The sequence below is a fragment of the Vicugna pacos genome, chromosome 19 (assembly GCF_048564905.1).
Source record: "Vicugna pacos chromosome 19, VicPac4, whole genome shotgun sequence".
Lineage (NCBI taxonomy): Eukaryota > Metazoa > Chordata > Mammalia > Artiodactyla > Camelidae > Vicugna > Vicugna pacos.
Window position 1 is genome coordinate 24678249 of NC_133005.1, and position 18239 is coordinate 24696487.

Here is an 18239-nt window from a genome sequence, read left to right on the forward strand (position 1 = left end):
CCTCTGCCCTGCACCAGCGACCGCGCCCCCTCCCCAGTGTCTGCCCTCATGCAGCTCCCGGGCTCTCCAGCCACCCCAGCCACCCTCGTCCTCTGTGCTATTTACCTTGGAACAGACTGAAACATCACGTGAGCACCAGGGCTCCTGTTCTTTGGGCCTCTAGATAATTATCTGGGCCTTATTAAACCCTTAATTATCCCAGCAACTAATCAGGCTCCCAAATATAAGGGCTTCCTCGTCCCAGGGTGGGGAGGCAGGGGCCAGTCACCGGCAAGACAACCCCAAGCTCGGCAAGGTAAGGAGAGGCTCTACCTGTGGAACGCTCCCCAGAGAGTGTCTTATTCAGCCTTGTCATTTTACAGATGAAAACACTGAGGCTCAGAGAGGGCAAGGAACTTGCCTGAGGTCACACAGCAACTGGGTGGCAGAACCAGGGCTTGGATCTATGTCCTTCACACAGTGTTCCTCACCTGACAGGAAGCCACCGGACATCGCAATCCTCAGATGCTGCAGGACTTGGGCAAGGTCATGGAGACAGCAGATCTGAGGTGTCTCTTTGGGCTCCAACTGAGGCCAACGGGAGACAAGGGAGGCTCTGCTTTGCAGGAGCTCAGAGCTGAGATGAGGCAATGAGGGGATGGTGGTGGGGGGGTAGGGGGCATCTAGGAGCATTTCTCAAGCTGAGGGCGGGGGAGGGGCACTCCAGGTGGAGGAAAATGTGTGAGCTGACGATGGGGGTGGAGAAGCAGGAAACACTCATTTTGGGGTGGGATGGATTAGGTATACAGTCAGATTCTAACTGATCTTTGAAGCTAGGGGTGGTTGGGGGTTGAGGGGAGGCTTCCTGGAGGAGGAGGCAAGGACTGAAATTAGGACTTGAGGGACAAGCAGGTAGTAGATGGGTGGAGGAAGGGCATTGTAAGAAGGAGGGGAAGCTTAGGCAAAAGCACAAACACAGTCAGAAACAAAACCCCGGCATTAACCACTTGCCCGGAAATACCTGCACAGCTGTATACCCCGAGCCGCTCATTAACCGTAAGAGGGCAAAAAAACCTTCTCCAAGTGGCCTTAACACCTGGCATCTGTTCTGGCCTGGGAAAGAGGGAACCAGTCTTGGGGCTCGGTCTCCCCAGCTGGGAGATGGGGCGGGGCCGGAGGAGACCTTTACCCAGCCCCCTCCAGCCCTGCCGCCCTGGCCCTGAACTCCACCACCCACCACAGGATGACCTTCAGAGATTTGGCCCTGGGTGTGCCTGTGCCCGGCATTTCCATGGCGCACGTGTATGTGTTCATGGGGGCTGAGGAAACATCAAAATTGATTATTTTCAAGCCAAGGTAGATATTTAAAAATTGGATAGGACCAGAGACAAATCAATCATGCTTTCATTTAGCAAATATTGACTGTAGGCGTGAAGGTCTCCCTGGCTTTTTCTGTGCTGATTGCTTCTTATCCTTTAAGTCTCAGCCTAAATATCTCCTCTTTAGAGAGTCCTTCCCTGGCCACCCCTCCCCACCCCCAAACACACTGTATCCCATTTAATTGCCTCGCTTCAAGATTCAGGAGGAGCAGGACTATCTCTGCCGTGTGTACTTTGTAGGCTGGTCTGCCTGGCACGTAGTAGGTATTCAGGAAATGTGAGTTGAGTGAATGAACGCAGGCAGGCACGGGCTCAGTAGGCACCTGCCTCTGCGGATAAGTGGAGCCCTCGGTGGCCGAGCCCACTGTCAGTAGGAGTCCATCTGGAATCTTCCCTCTCCAGTGACAAGGCCAGGCCCAGTGGCCACGCCATCCCCACCCTCCACCATTCTTTTCAGCCACAGCTCAAATTGGAAATAAACACTTGGCCTCTGGTTGAGAGAATTTCAGGTCTTGGTAAGTAGTAATTAAGAAGGGGTGTCTGGGGATCCAGAGGTGGGAGGGGGCTTTCCTGGAATTTTGAAGGGTCTGGGGTTTTTATTCAAGTCCCTACTCACCAGCTGTGAGACCTTGGGTCGGGTTCAGACTGTGCCTCCGTTTCCTTGTTGGTGAGGCGAGGTCTCAAGGTGGCTTAAGGGGCTGTAAGCTGAGATTTCTAGAAATGGTTCTGAGTTGGAGGAGGAGGCAGATGCCACTGGCTGTCGTGCCAGTGTTAGGGAAGCAGGGAGTTCCCCCATTCCCACACTGCCATGGGAGTCCCTGAAGTCTGGACCAAGTTGGAATCTCCTCCATAGCCCCAGCATTGCACCATGAGCCACACTTGGACTCAGGAAAAACTGCAGCTAAACCTCCCACCAACCCCATAAAGCAAGCTGTTCAGAACGCATCACACCCAGAGACGCAGAAATCAAAGCTCAGAGAGGGAAGTGACTTGCCTGGGGTGACCCCAGAGGCCCTGTATTTAATCTGGACACTCTTTGGTCCTTCTGGGGGACACGGTCCAAAACTCCTGGACTCCTGAGATCATCCAGGGGCCCTGTCTGATCTGGAGCAGGGGAGGTCCCCAAGGGAACCAAGGGTGGGCTGCACCCAATTCAGGCCCTGTGACACAGGTGAACCATGCTGCGAATCCTGTGTCTGGTGCTCTGCGGCCTGCTGACCACCGCACGAGCGGACCCTGGGGCACTGCTGCGACTGGGCATGGACATCATGAATCGGGGTGAGCTGGCAGGCTGGGCCGGGGGCTTGGGGGGCGGGGGAAGTGTGGGAAAGGGAGTAGGTGGTAGGTAGTGTCTGCTTGTGTTTGCATAGACTTGAGTATCCTATGATCCTCAAAATCAACTTATAAGCAATATGTTATTATTCTTCCATTTTACAGAGGAGGGAAACTGAGTCCCAGAGAAAATGGGCTGATTTGCCCAAGGATCCCCTGCAAGTTGGAGGCAGAGCTGGAAATCCTTTCTCTTTGGAACCTCTCCTTGGCCCTGAGGGCAGGGGTTGGCATCCACAAGTGGGCTGTAGGGGTGACAGACAATGAGCCAAATTCCAGCTCTGCCAACAATTTACTGTGTGACCTCAGGCAAGTCACTTACCCTCTCTGTGTTGCTGTTTGCTCATCTGCAAATGTAAAGTGTAAAGAAATGTAAAATAGGCTGAACAGTCCTTTTTTGGGTTGGATCAGATGATGTGTGAGATAAAAATGCCCTGGGGACCCTTTAGTAAAATGTATCATCCATCTCCAGCTGTGTGACCCTAAAGAAAATGGAGTCACACCCAGGTGCAAAGGGCTAATGATTTTCATCAGCTCAGTATTTGTCTCCTCTGGGAACTAGCCTGAGACCATTCTGGAGTGTTTCAGGCATGTGTCAGTGTCATTTGGGACTGGGGGTCTCCAGTCCTGGGGAATCAGAATGTCTTGGCTTCAAGCACAGAATCTTCACTTAAATAAGCTCCCAGTTGAATTCCCTAATCAGCCGAGTTTGAGAGCGGCTGGGCCACATGATAAAGTTGACACTGCAGCTTGGGGTTCCAGGCCTCCATGATGTGCCTCCTGAAACTGCTCCAGTTTCCCTGTCCTGTCCCTACCCACTCCAGCTACACTGTATTTCTCACTCCTCCTCCTCTGTGCCACCTCCTTCCCCTCTTCCCCACCTTTGCACTTGCTGGGCCCTCTGCTGGGAGCTGCCTCTTTTATTATCTTACTCCTCCCTCAAGGACCAATTGGCACATCACCTCCTCCTGGAAGCCTTACCTGGCTCTTCCTTTCCTGGCCCAAACCCCTCATGTGATTCCTCCAGCTGCCTGGGCTTTTCATGGCCCTCATCACTCTAGTGACTCTGTCTTCTCCTCCAGGTTGGAAGAGGGCAGAGGCAGGCATGACTCATCTCTGGGATGCCCGAGAGACTGGCCCCAGGGCAGGGAAGCAGTGAGGAGCCCAGCTGAGTGTCTCTCTGACCCTCCCCCTTTCCAGAGGTCCAGAACGCTATGGATGAGAGTCACATCCTGGAGAAGATGGCAGCTGAGGCGGGCAAAAAACGGCCGGGGATGAAACCCATTAAGGGCATCACTAAGTGAGCAGGGGAGGGGCTTCAGAGTCGGGGTGGCAGTTAGGAGAGAGGGTGGCAGGGGATGCCTGAAAGAGCTGGTGGGACAGCTGGTGCAGGGCATGGGGCCTCTTCCCGGCCTTGCTGCTGGCTTGCTGTGTGACCCTGGGCAGGTCACTGCTCCCACCTGGGCCTCAGTCATCCACTGGGGACAATTTCAGGCCTGTTGCGAACAGGGCCATTGAGAGGGGGCAGTGAGGTTGGAAAGTCAAACTCCAACTCCCTACATGCAGCAGGAACTCACTGAATGTACATGAAACTGAATGCAAAATCCTCTGGAAACAATCATCTAATGACAGGGGCAAAATGGTTTCAGCGCAAGTGTCATATGGGATTGATTGGTGGGCCTGCCTGGAATGATGTGCTGGGGAGGGTTTTGAGGCACTTTCTGGGCTTAGCAGGAAATAGGACTGTGATCAGTTAGCAATGTCTGCCAAGAGCTCAGGACAGGCAGGTGCAGACGTGCCACAAATTTGCTACCCTGGATCTTGACTGGTAGTTCTCAAGCAGGGGTAATTTTGCCTCCAAGGGGCATTTGGCAGTGTCTGGAGACATTTTTGATTGCCACAACTCATGGGGTCGGGGAAGGGGAGTGCATCTATGCCTCTAGTGGGCAGAAGCCAGGGATGCTACTAAACACCCTACAGTGCACAGGACAGCACACAGCAAAGAATGATTCTGCCCCAAATGTCAATAGTGTTACTGTTGAGAAACCCTGATCTGAGCAAACATCCCCATTTTTGCCAATGGGAAAACTGAGGCCCACAGCAGGGAAGGGAGCAGCCCAACATCACAAGGCCAGGTGTCCCAGCTTACACATGACGAGTGCTTTAGTGTACAAATTGGTCCAGCCTTTTGTCTGCGTTTCACGATGGTCCCAAATGTGGCTTTATCCCCATGACATGGGATGGGGGATTTATCCAAGGCCTCCCTTAAAAGGAGTAGAGGAGTGGGTTAAGGGCCTGGGTCTCATCTTTCCAGTTCTCATTGCTTGGTTGTCTGCCTCTCCCAGTCTGAAGGTGAAGGATGTGCAGCTGCCTGTCATCACACTGAACTTCGTACCTGAGGTGGGCATCTTCCAGTGTGTGTCCACGGGCATGACCATCACTGGCAAGAGGTGAGTATGGTGGGGAGATGAGAAGGAAAGGATAATGATCTCTTTGTCTCACTCTGATATGCACACTTACTGAGTACTTACTGTGTACCATCTGGGGGCTATGGTCTGAGATGATGCAAAACTGGTTCCTACCTTTGATGGGAACCAGACCTGAACACAGATGATCACAGACTGAGGGACTGGCCTGGAACAGAAAAAGCATTGGCAGAGTGCAGGGGTCAGGGATTAGAAAAGGCTTTTGCGAGATGATGACAGCTGAGCAGAACAGGGTTTTGAAATACGTGCAGGAGTTCACCAAAGTAAGAGGGGAGTGGAAAGGCTGGTTGTGCGACCTTGGGCAGGTCCCATCATGCTTTCTGTCCTGTGGGATGGTCTTCCACCCTTTCTCCTCTCTCAGAGCTGCTGAGACTGTGGGCAAAGAGGAGACAGGGCTAGTGGCCACAATGGCAGAGGTGCCCATGATGCCTGCCTGCCCCCTCCTCCAGCTTCATGGGTGGGAACATGGAGATCATCGTGGTCCTGAACATCACAGCCACCAACCGGCTTCTGCAGGATGAGGAGATGGGCCTCCCCATGTTCAAGAGCGAGGGCTGTGAGGTCATCCTGGTCAGCGTGAAGACAAACCTGCCCAGCAAGTGAGGGGCTCCGTGGCTGGGGAGGAAGGCTGGGTCCACCTTGCCATCCGGGCTCAGCATCCCACTTCCTGAGCCACTACACTTCCTTAGCCATGTCCCTGTATGTCCCATGCCTAACTTCCTGCCATCTATTCCCCTGTCCCAATCCTCTGTGTCTAGCATGCTGCCTAAGGTGATCAACAAGTTCCTGGACAGCACCCTACACAAAGTTCTTCCTGGCCTGGTGAGTGCCCAGAGCAAACCTCCGCCCTTCATCCACGAGAGTGCTTCGACCAGGGCAAGTGCATTTCATCTTGGGTCTGATCCTGATCAAAGGAGGCTGAGGAGGATCCTGAGGCTGTGGCTGGCTCAGTGGGAGAAAGTGATCAGCTAGTGATGTCTGCTGTGAGCGTGGGAAGAGGAAATGGCAGCCTGCACAGCACCACTGCCATCCCTGCTTAGAGTACCAGTCCCTGGGGGAACGTGCCCTCACTGACTGCAGGCTGTCGTCAGGAGATCTGGCTCCTGGTCCAGGCTCTGCTGTTGACTTCCTGTGTGGCTTGTGGCTTTGGTTTCCTCCTCGAGTCCCTGCCCCACTAGGGCTCTTGAGTATCCCTGTGGAGTAACATTCAGCTGTAAGGAGTGAGGCCCTCCACACAGGGCCCCCTCTGCCCAGCGCCGTCTCTTCTTCCAGATGTGTCCAGCCATCGATGCGGTCCTGGGATATGTGAACAAGAAGTGGGCCAATGCGAATGGTGAGCAGCCCTAGCCATGCCTTGCTCCCACATGGGGATGGCAGGACGGCTGGACTTTGATGCCTGACTCCCCATTCAAGTGTCTGCTCCCAGCCCAGCCTTGGGACTAGAGGTGGTCTCAGGTCATGGAGTCCAGCCATCCACCCATTGTTCAGATGGGGAGCCTAAGGCCCTGAGGGACTCTGGGGTCCTTTCCTCTCAGCCCTCCATCTAGTGTTCTATCCATCACCCCCAGACTCTAAGGGCAGCAGCCTTTGCGGGCTCTTCCACAAACCTTGCACCGTGAATAGTAACCCCAATGGTAATCTCCACTCTTTCCTTTGCCAAGGGGATCTTCTGCCTTCATCATCTTGGGGTCTCCAGGGCTCCTCAGGGTGGGGGAGAGGAAAGCTCAATGGCTGGGACTGAAGAAAACTGGCTCATGTGCCCAGCAGTGTGGCCTGGGACAAGTCACTTCACTCCTCCAAGCCTGTTTGTGCATGTGTAAAATAGAGCCAATAATCCTGGCCCTGCCAGTCTGTTGTGAGAACTGAGCTATGACAGCCCCTGGGGAACAGCTCTGTGCCTGCTGAGGGATGTGATTTTCTAGGCCAGGCATCATTGCCTCCATTCTGCAGGTGAAACTACTGAGGCCCAGAGATGCAATCTGCCTGGTGTCACACAGAGGGCCTGGGTTCCTGGTGCCCAGGCCAAGCTCAGGGGGCAGCTGGCTGGTGCCGGCTTCTCTGGGTTGGCCCCAGATTGGTGCCTCTCTGAGTGAAACTTCCTCTTTACACAGCCCCCATGCCCGTGGGCCAGATGGGCACCGTCAAATATGTCCTGACGTCCATACCAACCACCACAGCCAGCTACATTCAAGTGGACTTTAGTGTAAGCAGCAGGCTGGGGTCTCACAAGCCTGAGCGGTGGGGGCTGCTTCCACGAGGGCAGGCAGCTGGACTGAGGCCGCGGAGGGTGGGAGGGTCCCTGCCTCTTTCTGCTCCTAACGTGAACCCTGAGTCCTGAGCTGATTTCCAGGATGCTGACTCCACACTCACACCTTCTCCCCAGGCTGCCTGCTACTCCCAGTGCCGTACCCTGTCATTGTACGGGGGGAAGCACCAGGCCCAGGAGGGAGGCAGGACTTGACTAGAATTCCAGCGTGAGTTGGTGGCAGGGTTGGGTTCTCACCCAGGTCTCCAGAGCCCTAGGTACCTAGGTGAATGCATCTTCCAGGAATGGGAAGAAAAACCTCAAGCGCTCACCCCTCTGTGAATTCTTCCTCTAGCGAGGTTCTTACAGGGCCCACCTTGTTTTCCGTTTACCTCCTTCTCCTGAGACTAGAAACACATTCTGTGTAAATGAGGGCTCCTACCACAGTCCGATTAACTGAGGTTACTTAAGCAATCCTAGGAGGGACTGCTAGTGGTTTAGTAACTGACTCCCTTATCCTTTTGGGCCTCAGTCTGCCCGTCTGCACACTGGGAGCGTTGACCCCCGTAGCCTGCTCTGGCTCTACCGTCTTGTGACTTGCTGACGTGGGGCCAGTTTGAGCGCCATTAGTACTACAGACTCAGCCCCAGCCACAGTCCTTCCTGGCCAAAGCCGAGTGTCTCCCCGCTGGCTGTCCCACAGCCCGTGGTGCAGCAGCATGAGGGCAGCATCATCCAGCTTGCTGATGCCGGGGAGGCCCTCGAGTTCCCCGAGGACTATGCTGAAGGCTCCTCGCAGCTGCTGCTCTCGGCCGCCTTCCTCACGGCAGAGCTTGCTCTCCTGCAGAAGTCCTTTGATGTGAATGTCCAGGACACGACGGTGAGCTGCCAGTGGCCACGCCCCACATCTGTCCCCCTGTAATGACAGTACCTGCCAGAGCCGGCCTTCTGAGGATTATCTTGGGGTTGTTGGCAATGCTAGGACTGAGAGATGCCAGGACTTATTTGGGTTTCTATCATCAGTTCACCCCACCATCCACCATCTCTGCCCATGTAACCACCACCTACTCATGCATCCATCCAACCCTCAGTCCAATCATCCACTCATTTATTCATCTCTGTTGATCCCTTTATTCACCCTCCCATCCATGCACCCATCATCCATCCGTATACTTTGCCATCCATCATCTACTCTCCCATCCATTTTTCAGACCATTTCACCATCTTCCCATCCACTCATCCTCCCATCTATTATTCCTATCATCCTTCAATCCACCTATCCACCTGCCCATCTATTATTCATTTCCCTGTGCAAATACTCATCTATCCATCCACCCAACCATTCACCTACTTATCTGTTTATCCATTTTCCCCATCCATTTCTCCATCCACAAATCCATTCACCTACCCCCTCTCCTCCATCACATCCACCCATTCTCCCATCTATCTTCCTGCTTTTTCATCCAACAAAACTTTCTCAGCATGTGATCTTGTACTCAGAGCTATGAGCATTGAAAGGTATGAGCCACAATCTGGGCTACCCAGGAGCTCATTATCTACTTAATCAAAGAGCAAGGTTTTGGTGAAGGAATCTCAGAAGACATACCTTATTGAGTCAGAGGAGATGTCTGTTAGGAAGGCTCAGGGAACTCTTCAGTATTCCTAACTTTGACTTTTATTTTGTAGATTGGCGAACTGCCCCCACAAACCACTGAGACACTGGCTCGCTTCATCCCTGAAGTGAGTGCCCCAGCTACCTGTGATCACCACACCCTGCCCTGTTCTCCAGGCAAAGGGACAGGGATTTTCAATGCCACATCTCCCTTGGCTAGTGTGGAATCATCCCAACTTCTCCATAAATTACCCTTTGGACCCAGCACAGAAAGAGCCCGGCTTTTTGCATTGTACTTTTTATGTCCAATGTAGAAATAGCCAGATTGTTTTGTTTCTTTTATTTCCTGATTGATGCATCCCAGCCTTTGCATATTGTGCTTCCTGCATCCAAGGTAGAAATCACGCATTTTGTGACGGACTCCTGGTTTCAACTGAAGCCACCAGTCTGAGATTTGGCCTTGAGGGAAGTCTCCTGGTTTCTGTAGGTGGCTGAGGCCTATCCCAAACGGAAACCCCTGGTGACCCAGATCAGGATAAACAAGCCCCTCGAGGTCACCATGAAGACCGGCAAAAGCCTGCTGCACCTCCATGGCACCATGGAGATGTTTGCTGCTCAGCAGCCGGGAAAGGCCCTTGCACCCCTCTTTCTCCTGGAAACTGTGAGTGGAATCTGTTTCCCATTTAGGTCCAGTCTCATGGATATTCGAGGCTGGAGGGTAGGATTTTAGCTGATAGCCAGGTTTTGGATTAAAGGGATCTTAGTTAACCCCAGAGATATGAGTCTAACCTGCTGGGCACCGTCACCGAATGTCTGATTTTTGGCTCTGCTGTTGAAACTCTGAATGTCTAGAGAAATCAACAAAATGAGGGTCAAAAATTTAGTCCTTCCTTTCTTTCTCCTCCCTCCTTCCTGCCCCCTTCCTGGCCCCTTCCTGCCCTTTTTTCTTTCCTTCCTTCCTCCAACATTCAATAGCATCTATAAGGGTAGTGAAGGGCTCACCCAGGGAACTATAGGAGCCTCAAGAGATCCTGAATCTAGTTTGAGGAAATCACAGAAGACTTCCTAGAGGAGGTGATGCCTGAGCTATGTTTTGAAGATTGGGCAAGTGCTGGCCAGGAAAAGGGTTGCTGTTGGAGAGGCTGGTGATGGAGGGCACTCCAGATAGAGTCACAGGATGCGCAAAGACCTGGAGCAGTAACATGGTGTTTGTAGGGACCTACAAATAGGCCAGGACTTTTGATTGTGCTCTCCTGGGCTAGGTACAGGGAAGATGAAGACCCTGGGCTGGGGGCATGGGGAGACTGCTGCGTTCAGTTCCTGAAGGAGGGATGGGCAGAGAGGAAGACCCCTGCTTTGTCTTGGCAGTGGTGGGGATGCTGGGGAGGTGGTAAAGCCTCTGGTTTTACCAAACCTGATGGGGAACCCACTGCCTTCTCCCCGCTTCCCCCCATGTCAGCACTTCAACCTGAAAATCCAGTACTCAGTTCGTGAGAACCGACTGCAGATGGCCACCTCTCTGGACAGGTAGGAGTCTGCTGCCCACGCTGGCATCCCTGTATCCTTGCATGGGCACTTCCAACACCACTTGTTTTCCTGCTTCAGGGTCTCCCTCTGATCCATCCAGCATGGCCCACACTGCAAGGCTACTCTGGTCACTATCCCTGTTCTAGAACCCTCAATGGCTCCCCATTGTTTGTATGATTTTTTTCTCAAATCTTAGCCTGGCACACAAAGTCCTTCTCAAATTCTTCTGCCACTGCTCCCGCGGTTCCTCTAGGCTCTTGCACAGTGAGTCTGATCGTGGGCCCATGTCCCCTTTGCCATTAACAGGCTTTTACCCATGCCATCCAAATGCCTCCTGCCACTCAACACCCACCTCAAATGCCACCTCCTCCATGATTCCTTTCTTTATAATAATAACAACTAACATTTATAGAGTTCTATGTGTGAGGCCAGTTTTCCATTCAGTTGTTCATGAATTTTTGTATTTGTCCTAATTTTTTATCTGACTTGCATTAGGCCAGGATTCTTTCAATTGTAGAGACAATTCCAATTTTAACTGTCTTAAACCCCAAAGGGAATATTTAGACTCAACTAAAATCTCTAGAGATAGATATCCCTTTCAGGCATGGCTGGATCTAGCTGCATGGAATTCTCACAGTCTGTCTCCTCATCCCTTGGCCTTTGCTGTCCACTCTGTTGGCCATTCTCAGGCAGCCTCCCCTCAAGTGGTGGCAAAGTGACCCCAACAAGGAGAGAGGCCTCTTGTTTGATAGTTTTGACAGGATTCCCAAGGCTGCTTCTCATTGGCCTAGCATGAATCGCATGACCAACCCTAAGCTAATCACAGTGACTCAAGAGATATAATGCTCTGATTGGCCAGGCTGGGGTCATGTGCTCAGCCTGAGGTCTCTGGGTTCAGGCCCTCCTAAGTGCCTTGGAATGAGGGTGGAAAATGGAGGGTGTGTTACTGGAATAGAGAACAGATATTGGGAAGATAGTGCCACCAGATGACCATCAGGTGGCCTGTTCTGGTGCCAAGATGTATTAGGGCCCACTGGAGGCTGTGCCAGGGAGGGGGCCATGGAGAGGGCCTCAATCCTACGTCCTGCAAAAATCTGGGACTGACTAGTTGAGCTGCAAACCCTCTGCCTACCTGGCCTTGGGTGGGAGCAGTGGACATGACTGGGGTCCCAGAGGAAGGAGTCAGGAACAATGAGAGGAGGCAGTGGTTTGTGCTGTGGGAAACAAAATGTCTGTGATGAAAGGTGGTGAGTGCTCCATTATAGGGAGCATGTAAGCAGGCTTCCAAGCACCTGGTGAGAAGCTGTAGAGGACTTCTTCATCAGGGAGGGGCTGGGGGGTTGAGATCCCTTTTCTCCAGGGGCAGGGAAGTGCTCTGACTGCCCTTCCTCCTCCTTATTCCCCTCTCTTCTGCAGATTACTGAGCCTGTCCCGGGGGTCTTCATCGATTGGTGCTTACAATGTAAGTGTCTCAAATACTTCTGCCGGGTCTGGCTTAAAGGCAAGACTAGACCTATTCTCCCTTGCGGCTGCAGGGAAAGGCTCTGAAGTGGAGGCAGAGTGAACAGACTAGATCACTGTGGGACTTGGGGCCCCTGACTGGCTGTGTGACCTTGGAAAAATTGCTTAGCCTCTCTGAATCTCTGTTTTCTTTTCTGGATAGAATCTGGACATCTCCTTAGATTGATCTGAAAAGCATTGTCACACATAGCAGTAGCCTGAACTGGCTTGGTTGGCCCAGCTGTTATTTTTATTAGTCTCTGTAGCCTCGGGCCCCAAAACAGAACCTGACCCAGCATTCGCTAATAATCACTATCATCATCATTAAAACAACACCAGCGACTCTACTTACTGACCACTTACTCTGTGCTGTGTGCTTTACCCAAACTCACAGAATCCTCATGGAAACCCTATGAGCAGCTGCTATTGTATTCTTCTTTCACAGATAGGGTAACTGAGGTGCAGAAAGGCGGGGAATGAATGACTCATCAAAGCTACTGAGTTTTCTGTAGGAGTAAGGGTAGGGTCCACAGGCCACTCTGTGTCTCCTGAATTCTGCCTACCTTCAACATGACCCAAGGTCCACATGTGACCGGAAGAGGTGTTATAGAAAAATCAGCCTCTGTACCCCAAAAAGCAAATTCAAAATCAGAGGCAGAGTTTTGGGATCACAGAAAAGAGCAGCTTTATTACTTTGTCCGGCAAAGGGAGTCACAGCAGGCTAGTGACTTAAAGACTGTGAGCCCATCTTGGGGTTGGGGTCTTGAGGTTTTATAGAAAAACTGGATGGAGCAGAGAAGGTGATAATAATCAGGGTGTTTTACTGGGTGCTCCAACCCTCTTCAAGTCAACGAATCTTCAAGAGGAACTCCGGAGGGTCTGTCCATTCTTCCAAGATTATCAGCCTGTTTTCTCCTTCCTGGAGCGTAGCCTCTGGGTTAAAGTTATTCTCAGTAAAGAACGAATCAGCAAACTGGTTCACATCAGGGAAGCCAGTTTGTTAGTTTGCTTTATACTCCTTCACAAGGACTAAGCAGAGGTGAAGGGCATCGGTCTACAGTCTAACATTCAGACACAGTTGTGATTTGATTTGATGTCTCTAATATTCATTCCTGTGGTCCCCCGATCCACAGCGCTGAAAAAATCTGTAGAATTTAATTGAACGATGGATGAGGGTATTTTCTCTTTCCCTCTCTCTCCCCCAGGAGAAGGAATTGACAGGCTTCATCACTGATTTTCTGCAAGAAGCCTACATCCCAGCCATCAATGGTGAGGGCTCCAACAGGCTTTGATTTTGCTGGTGCCCGGGAGCATTCTGAGCAGGAAGAGATGCCACCTGAGTGGTCTCCAAGCCTCTCCAGTAGCCCCAGATGGGGGAGACTAGAAGGGAGGGGATGGTCATTGCTGAATCTTTGAGGCTAATGTCAGCTGAATGTCACTTACCTGGGGACAAAGACCCCCTCCTACAACTTGGACTCTGACCCTTGACTCCACACGGTGAGTCAGATCTTGACCTAGACCATGTATATAAATATATAAATCTAACATTCAGTCTAGGCTCAAGCAGCTGGCAGACATCGTGAATCAGTCAGTGCACTATTTCCCACTACACTGCTCCAGGCAGCCGCTCCTCAGTTGCAGAGCAGGCTGGCTGAAATGACTCTTCCTGTATTCCTCAGATGTGCTCCAAGTCGGACTCCCACTTCCAGACTTCCTGGACATGAATTACAACCTGGCAGAGCTGAACATAGTAGAGGTGAGGAAAGGAGTGGGGGAAGGCCATGTCAGCCAGTATTTTCGGCCAATGAACGATGAACGAAAGTTGGCTTCTCTCCACCTGAAGGGAGGAGCGCTGAAGGGGGCAGGGGCCATCAGTACAGTCCTGCCAATCCCTTGAGCCAGACCTTGCCCCTCAGAACTGGGGGTCCGCTGGGCCAGGGGTCCCCAAGAGGAAACTTGAATTCTGCTACTCTCCTTCGCCGCCACTTTGGGAAAGTCATTTCATCTTTCTCAATGCTTCTATTTTCTGTGCCTAAAGTGGGGGTGATAATAGGGTGTCCACTTCCAAGAGCTATGGTGATGATTCACTGAGATAATTCGCCCAAAGGCAGACAGTAAGTACTCAATAAACATCAGTTTTGTGTTGCATGCCAAGCATTGTACTTGGAGCACTCAATGGGCATTTTTCTCATTTTATCTCTCCACTCAGGAGGTAGGGGTGCTTGTCCCCACTTGACTGTTGAGAAAATTAAGGCTTAGAGAGGTGAAGGGTCAGAAGGCCAGCCTAATTCATCCTTTGCTCTTAAACACCACACTGATTTCATTTCCTGGCCACACTCTGGCCCATCCCATCTTGTGCCTGGGTGGTCCTATCACAGCTGCCATGCCCTAGCCTGGCCCTTTGTTTCCTGCCAGAATGCCCTGGTGCTGGACTTGAAGCTGGACTGACCAGGGCAGGATTTGCCTGCCAGCTGCCTGCACACCACCAACTGGCTACACGCTGCGGGGGAGCCCACCTGGCCCCCCATCACTGGGGCCGCTTCCCTTGATGATGAGTGGGCAGGGCAGGTCTGGGCAGGGGCTTGGCAATAAACAGGAGAAAGGTCCTTACAAACATGTGGTGCTTTGACCTCTTTATTTGTAGCCAATTGATGTGTCTTTTTCTCCCCTACAGTGGGCTCTGGGGACTAAGAGCAGCTTGGGATCTGAGGGGCAGTCTTGAGCATGTATTGAGTAACTGCTGAATGCCATGCTCAGGGCGTTACTTGTACCATTAAATTTAATCCACACAATAACCCTAGGAGAGGAGGGCAACCACTGCTGTCCCCACTTTGCAGAGACAGAATTGAGGCCCAGAGAGGTCAACTCCCTTGCCCGTGGTCACACAGTTTAACAAGCTCTTCCCACTCCACCTTAGCTGCTTGCCCCCAAATCTTGGTAACATGAGGACGACTGACTCACAGGGAGCCTGTAGAAGGCCCAGTGTGCTCCCAGGAGTTCTCCCCACGTCACTTCCTCTCATCCTCCCAACAGTTGAGGGAGATGTGTCCACTTCACAGATGAGGAGGCTGGACTCAGAGAAGTGGAATCTAACAATTCAGGGGATACAGCTGAGATTGGAATTCAGGCTCTAGAGTCAGTCTGTCTGGGTTCAAATCCTGGCCCAGCCTCCTCACTGCTGTGTGCCCTGGGCAAGTCACTTATCTCTCCGAGCCTCAGTTTCCTCACCTGTAAAATGGGAATGATGACAGTCCCAAGCTCAGCAAGGTTGCTATGAAGATGAAATGAATCAAATCATGAAGAATGCTTAGCACAGTGCCTGGCACACAGTAAGTGCTCAGTAAGCCACAGGTGAGTTTGTGAGGCTGAGCAAGATGTGAACAGGCATGTCGGTGCTGGAGCGTCTGTGGAGAGTCACTGTGTGTGACCACGTGCTGGCGTGTGCATTTTGGAACACGTGTCGGTGTATAAATGGCCTCTGGCTCAGGGCAGGCCAGGGCGTCTGTGCAGACATGAGTGTCCAGTTGTGGAGAGACCTCTGGTGTCCGTCCGTGCCTGCGTCTTCCCACGTCACTCGGATGCCAGCTGCACTGGGGTGTTTCCACGCTCACAGCCGACACTCATGTGAGGATTGGCTCCTGCTTGTGTCCTACCTACCCCATCACCTCTCCTGGGATTCACACTGATGCTATTCTTCAAATTAACTCTTTTTAAAGTAAATGTATGTTTACAAATAACTAAGTTAAAAATACAATTTAAAATAAATGTATTCCAAGTGGACCCTGAAAAACCAGTATCATTTGCTAAAGTGTTAAAAAAAAACCCAATAACAAAAACAAAACACATAGCTTTGGAAAAAATATATATGTATATACATTGGAGTCCTCCATGATTGGCTGGTGCTCCAGCCCTGAAAATTATGGGGACGCTGGCCTCACGTGTCCATGTGTCCTTGTGTTGGTGTGTGCATCTCTCAGAAGGTCTCTGTTTCCATCAGAGTGGGTCTGTGAGGGTAGAGGGTCCGTGTCTGGCCTCATGCAGTGTCTGTGGGTGGTGTGATATGGCCAGAGGCCTGGTCAGAGCCCACGGGGCCCTGGCAAGTGAGCCGGGCCTAGCCTGGCCCAGCCTGGCCCAGGCCCATGTCGCAGAGGAAGAAGGGCCCCTTCCTGGCCTTGGCCCGGATGCCAGGGCCATCCCCTCTTCCCTCACTGTTGGCCCTAATCCCACCACCTCCCAGCTCTGGGACAATGGTGGCTTTGAGAGCTGCCTGGCAGATTCAGACACCTGGGTAATCTGTGGGTGGCTGATGCCTGGCCCTAGGCGTGCCAGAGACGCCCCCTCCACTCCCCTAATCCTGTCTGTGGATGTTCACACAGTAAATTCAGGGCCACCTAAAACTTCACCACCGCCCTCCCCAGGCCCGGTGCACAGATGGTGGGGAAACCAAGGCACAAAGCTTGAGAGCCAGAAGGGCGAGGACAAACCATATCTCCTCTCTGGACCTCAGTTTTCCCATCTGGGAAATGGGAGAGGGGTTAAATGCTCTAACCTCTAATCTGATTTCAACATTCTTTGAGTGATCAGTTACCTCTGCTTTACCCTGGGCAGAAAATGAGGGCTGGGCTGGCAGGGGGAGCCCTGCACTGTGACCCCAACTCCTAGGGAGGCAGTGGTGGAGAGTCTCTCCTCATGAGCATTGCCTACCTTCTAAGCTTCACTGGTTGAGGAAGTGGAGGCTCTGAGAGATGCAGTCAGTGCTGAAGGGCACACTTGCATGTAGTGCTAGACTTGAACCCTCTCTGCCTGAGTCCATGTCTCCTCCTTGCTTTTTCACACAACATTCAGCAGCAAGATGCAGCATCTACCTTTAAAGAAAGTGAGATCCAGAGAGGGTGTGTAATCTGCTCATAGTCACAGAGCAAGAAGGGAGCAGAGCCAGGTCTTTGATCCTGGGCCCACGACTATTTACCCACAAGGGCCTGCCAGAATGGTGGGAAGGATGAAGCCTACACACCATTCCCCACGTCTGTGTCCACACCAGTCACCACCCAGCCTGCATTCTCCCTCCCAGCCCACCTCAGCTCCAGTACCTTCGGGGGGACCTCCAAGGGATCTTGCCATCCGCTGACTTTCTCTGGCACCTCTTCCTTGATGCCCTACAGTTCATCTCCTGGATACCGTTCTCACAGCCAGACTAGTCAGGTGAGGGTGAGGATGTGTAACATCAGCCCATTTTGCAGCTGGGGAAACTGAGGCCCTGAGATAGTGATGACCAGAGTCGGGATTTGGACCCAGGAATTCTGGTTCCAGGACCTTCACTCTGGGAGCTAATGCCTAGGCAGTCTTTCTCCTCAAGTGCCTTTCCTGCTCTAATCCCTTCCTTGGCTCCACATCACCCAGGGTTCTCAAAAGGGCTGCACATCAGATTGCCCCTGGAGACTGGTTAAACACACCAGTTCCCAGGCCCCGTACCCCAGGCCTGTTGAGTCCGGGTTGCAAGATGAGGCCTGGAGATACGGATTTTCATTAATCCTTCTCATGGGCCGGCCCATCCCTGACTCGACTTCAGCACATGAAGGTGGGTAAGTGGTCTCCTCTGGAGTGGGGTGTGCAAGGAATTGGGAAAAAAAGGCCAGAAACTGGGTAGCATCTTCCTCCCTTCCAGGGGGCTGGCCCAAGCGGTGGCTGTGATGATGATTGTCACAGTCAGACAGGTGGCTGGGCTCTTGTGTGACCTTGGGCCAGTGGCTTCCCCTTGGATAGCCTTGGCTCCTTGAGGGTAAGATGGGGAGATACTGACAGTGCTAACCTTCCTGTCTTCGTGGTGACCGTATGGATTCCCACATATCAGTGCTTGCAAACAATAAGCGCTCCATAAATGTTAGGTGCTAGCTTTTCCTTCTGCTCCTTCCAACAAATGTCTTAAAAATATTGGCGCCACCCAGTGCTGGCGAGGATGCGGAGCAGCTGCGACTCCCAGACTGCTGGTGGGAGTGCCAGTGCAGAGGCACTGGGGAGAGCCCTGGCGGTTCCCCGGAAAATTCGCCAGGCACATGCGTGTGCAGCACCGTGGTCCAGCAATCCCGCTCCTGGCTGGCCATCTGAGAGAAGTAAAAGACAAACCCATGTTCACAAAAAAGACTCAACAAGGATATTCAGAGCAATTTTATTCTAAGAGACAAC

The 18239-nt window shown here is 52.2% G+C and overlaps 1 protein-coding gene across 4 annotated transcripts; it reads left to right on the forward strand.

Annotated features, from left to right (window-relative positions):
• Positions 1 to 233: 233 nt before the first annotated feature.
• On the forward strand, positions 234 to 14658 carry BPIFB6 (BPI fold containing family B member 6). Of its 4 annotated transcripts, XM_072944032.1 has the most exons (18): positions 261 to 295; positions 478 to 548; positions 1816 to 1873; positions 2530 to 2636; positions 3888 to 3987; positions 5033 to 5137; positions 5623 to 5772; positions 5932 to 5995; positions 6446 to 6506; positions 7285 to 7376; positions 8121 to 8297; positions 9104 to 9157; positions 9517 to 9690; positions 10489 to 10556; positions 11973 to 12018; positions 13262 to 13325; positions 13736 to 13812; positions 14472 to 14657. In XM_072944032.1, the coding sequence occupies exons 4-18, from the start codon at positions 2537 to 2539 to the stop codon at positions 14502 to 14504; spliced, it is 1365 nt and encodes a 454-aa protein (XP_072800133.1). In that variant the 5' UTR covers positions 261 to 295; positions 478 to 548; positions 1816 to 1873; positions 2530 to 2536; the 3' UTR covers positions 14505 to 14657. The 4 variants fall into 4 exon arrangements, with proteins under 4 accessions (XP_072800132.1, XP_072800134.1, XP_072800133.1 ...); XM_072944031.1 differs by lacking the exon at positions 478 to 548 and having other exon boundaries at positions 234 to 295; XM_072944033.1 differs by lacking the exons at positions 478 to 548; positions 1816 to 1873 and having other exon boundaries at positions 237 to 295.
• Positions 14659 to 18239: the final 3581 nt, after the last annotated feature.

What these genes read in the sequence shown, in the direction of transcription:
- BPIFB6 (XM_072944031.1), top strand. Translation starts at nt 2,537, where the DNA reads ATGCTGCGAATCCTGTGTCTGGTGCTCTGCGGCCTGCTGACCACCGCA. An exon ending in CATGGACATCATGAATCGGG is followed by an intron (nt 2,637 to 3,887) that starts GTGAGCTGGCAG and finishes CCCCCTTTCCAG; the next exon opens with AGGTCCAGAACGCTATGGAT. An exon ending in ACATTCAAGTGGACTTTAGT is followed by an intron (nt 7,377 to 8,120) that starts GTAAGCAGCAGG and finishes GCTGTCCCACAG; the next exon opens with CCCGTGGTGCAGCAGCATGA.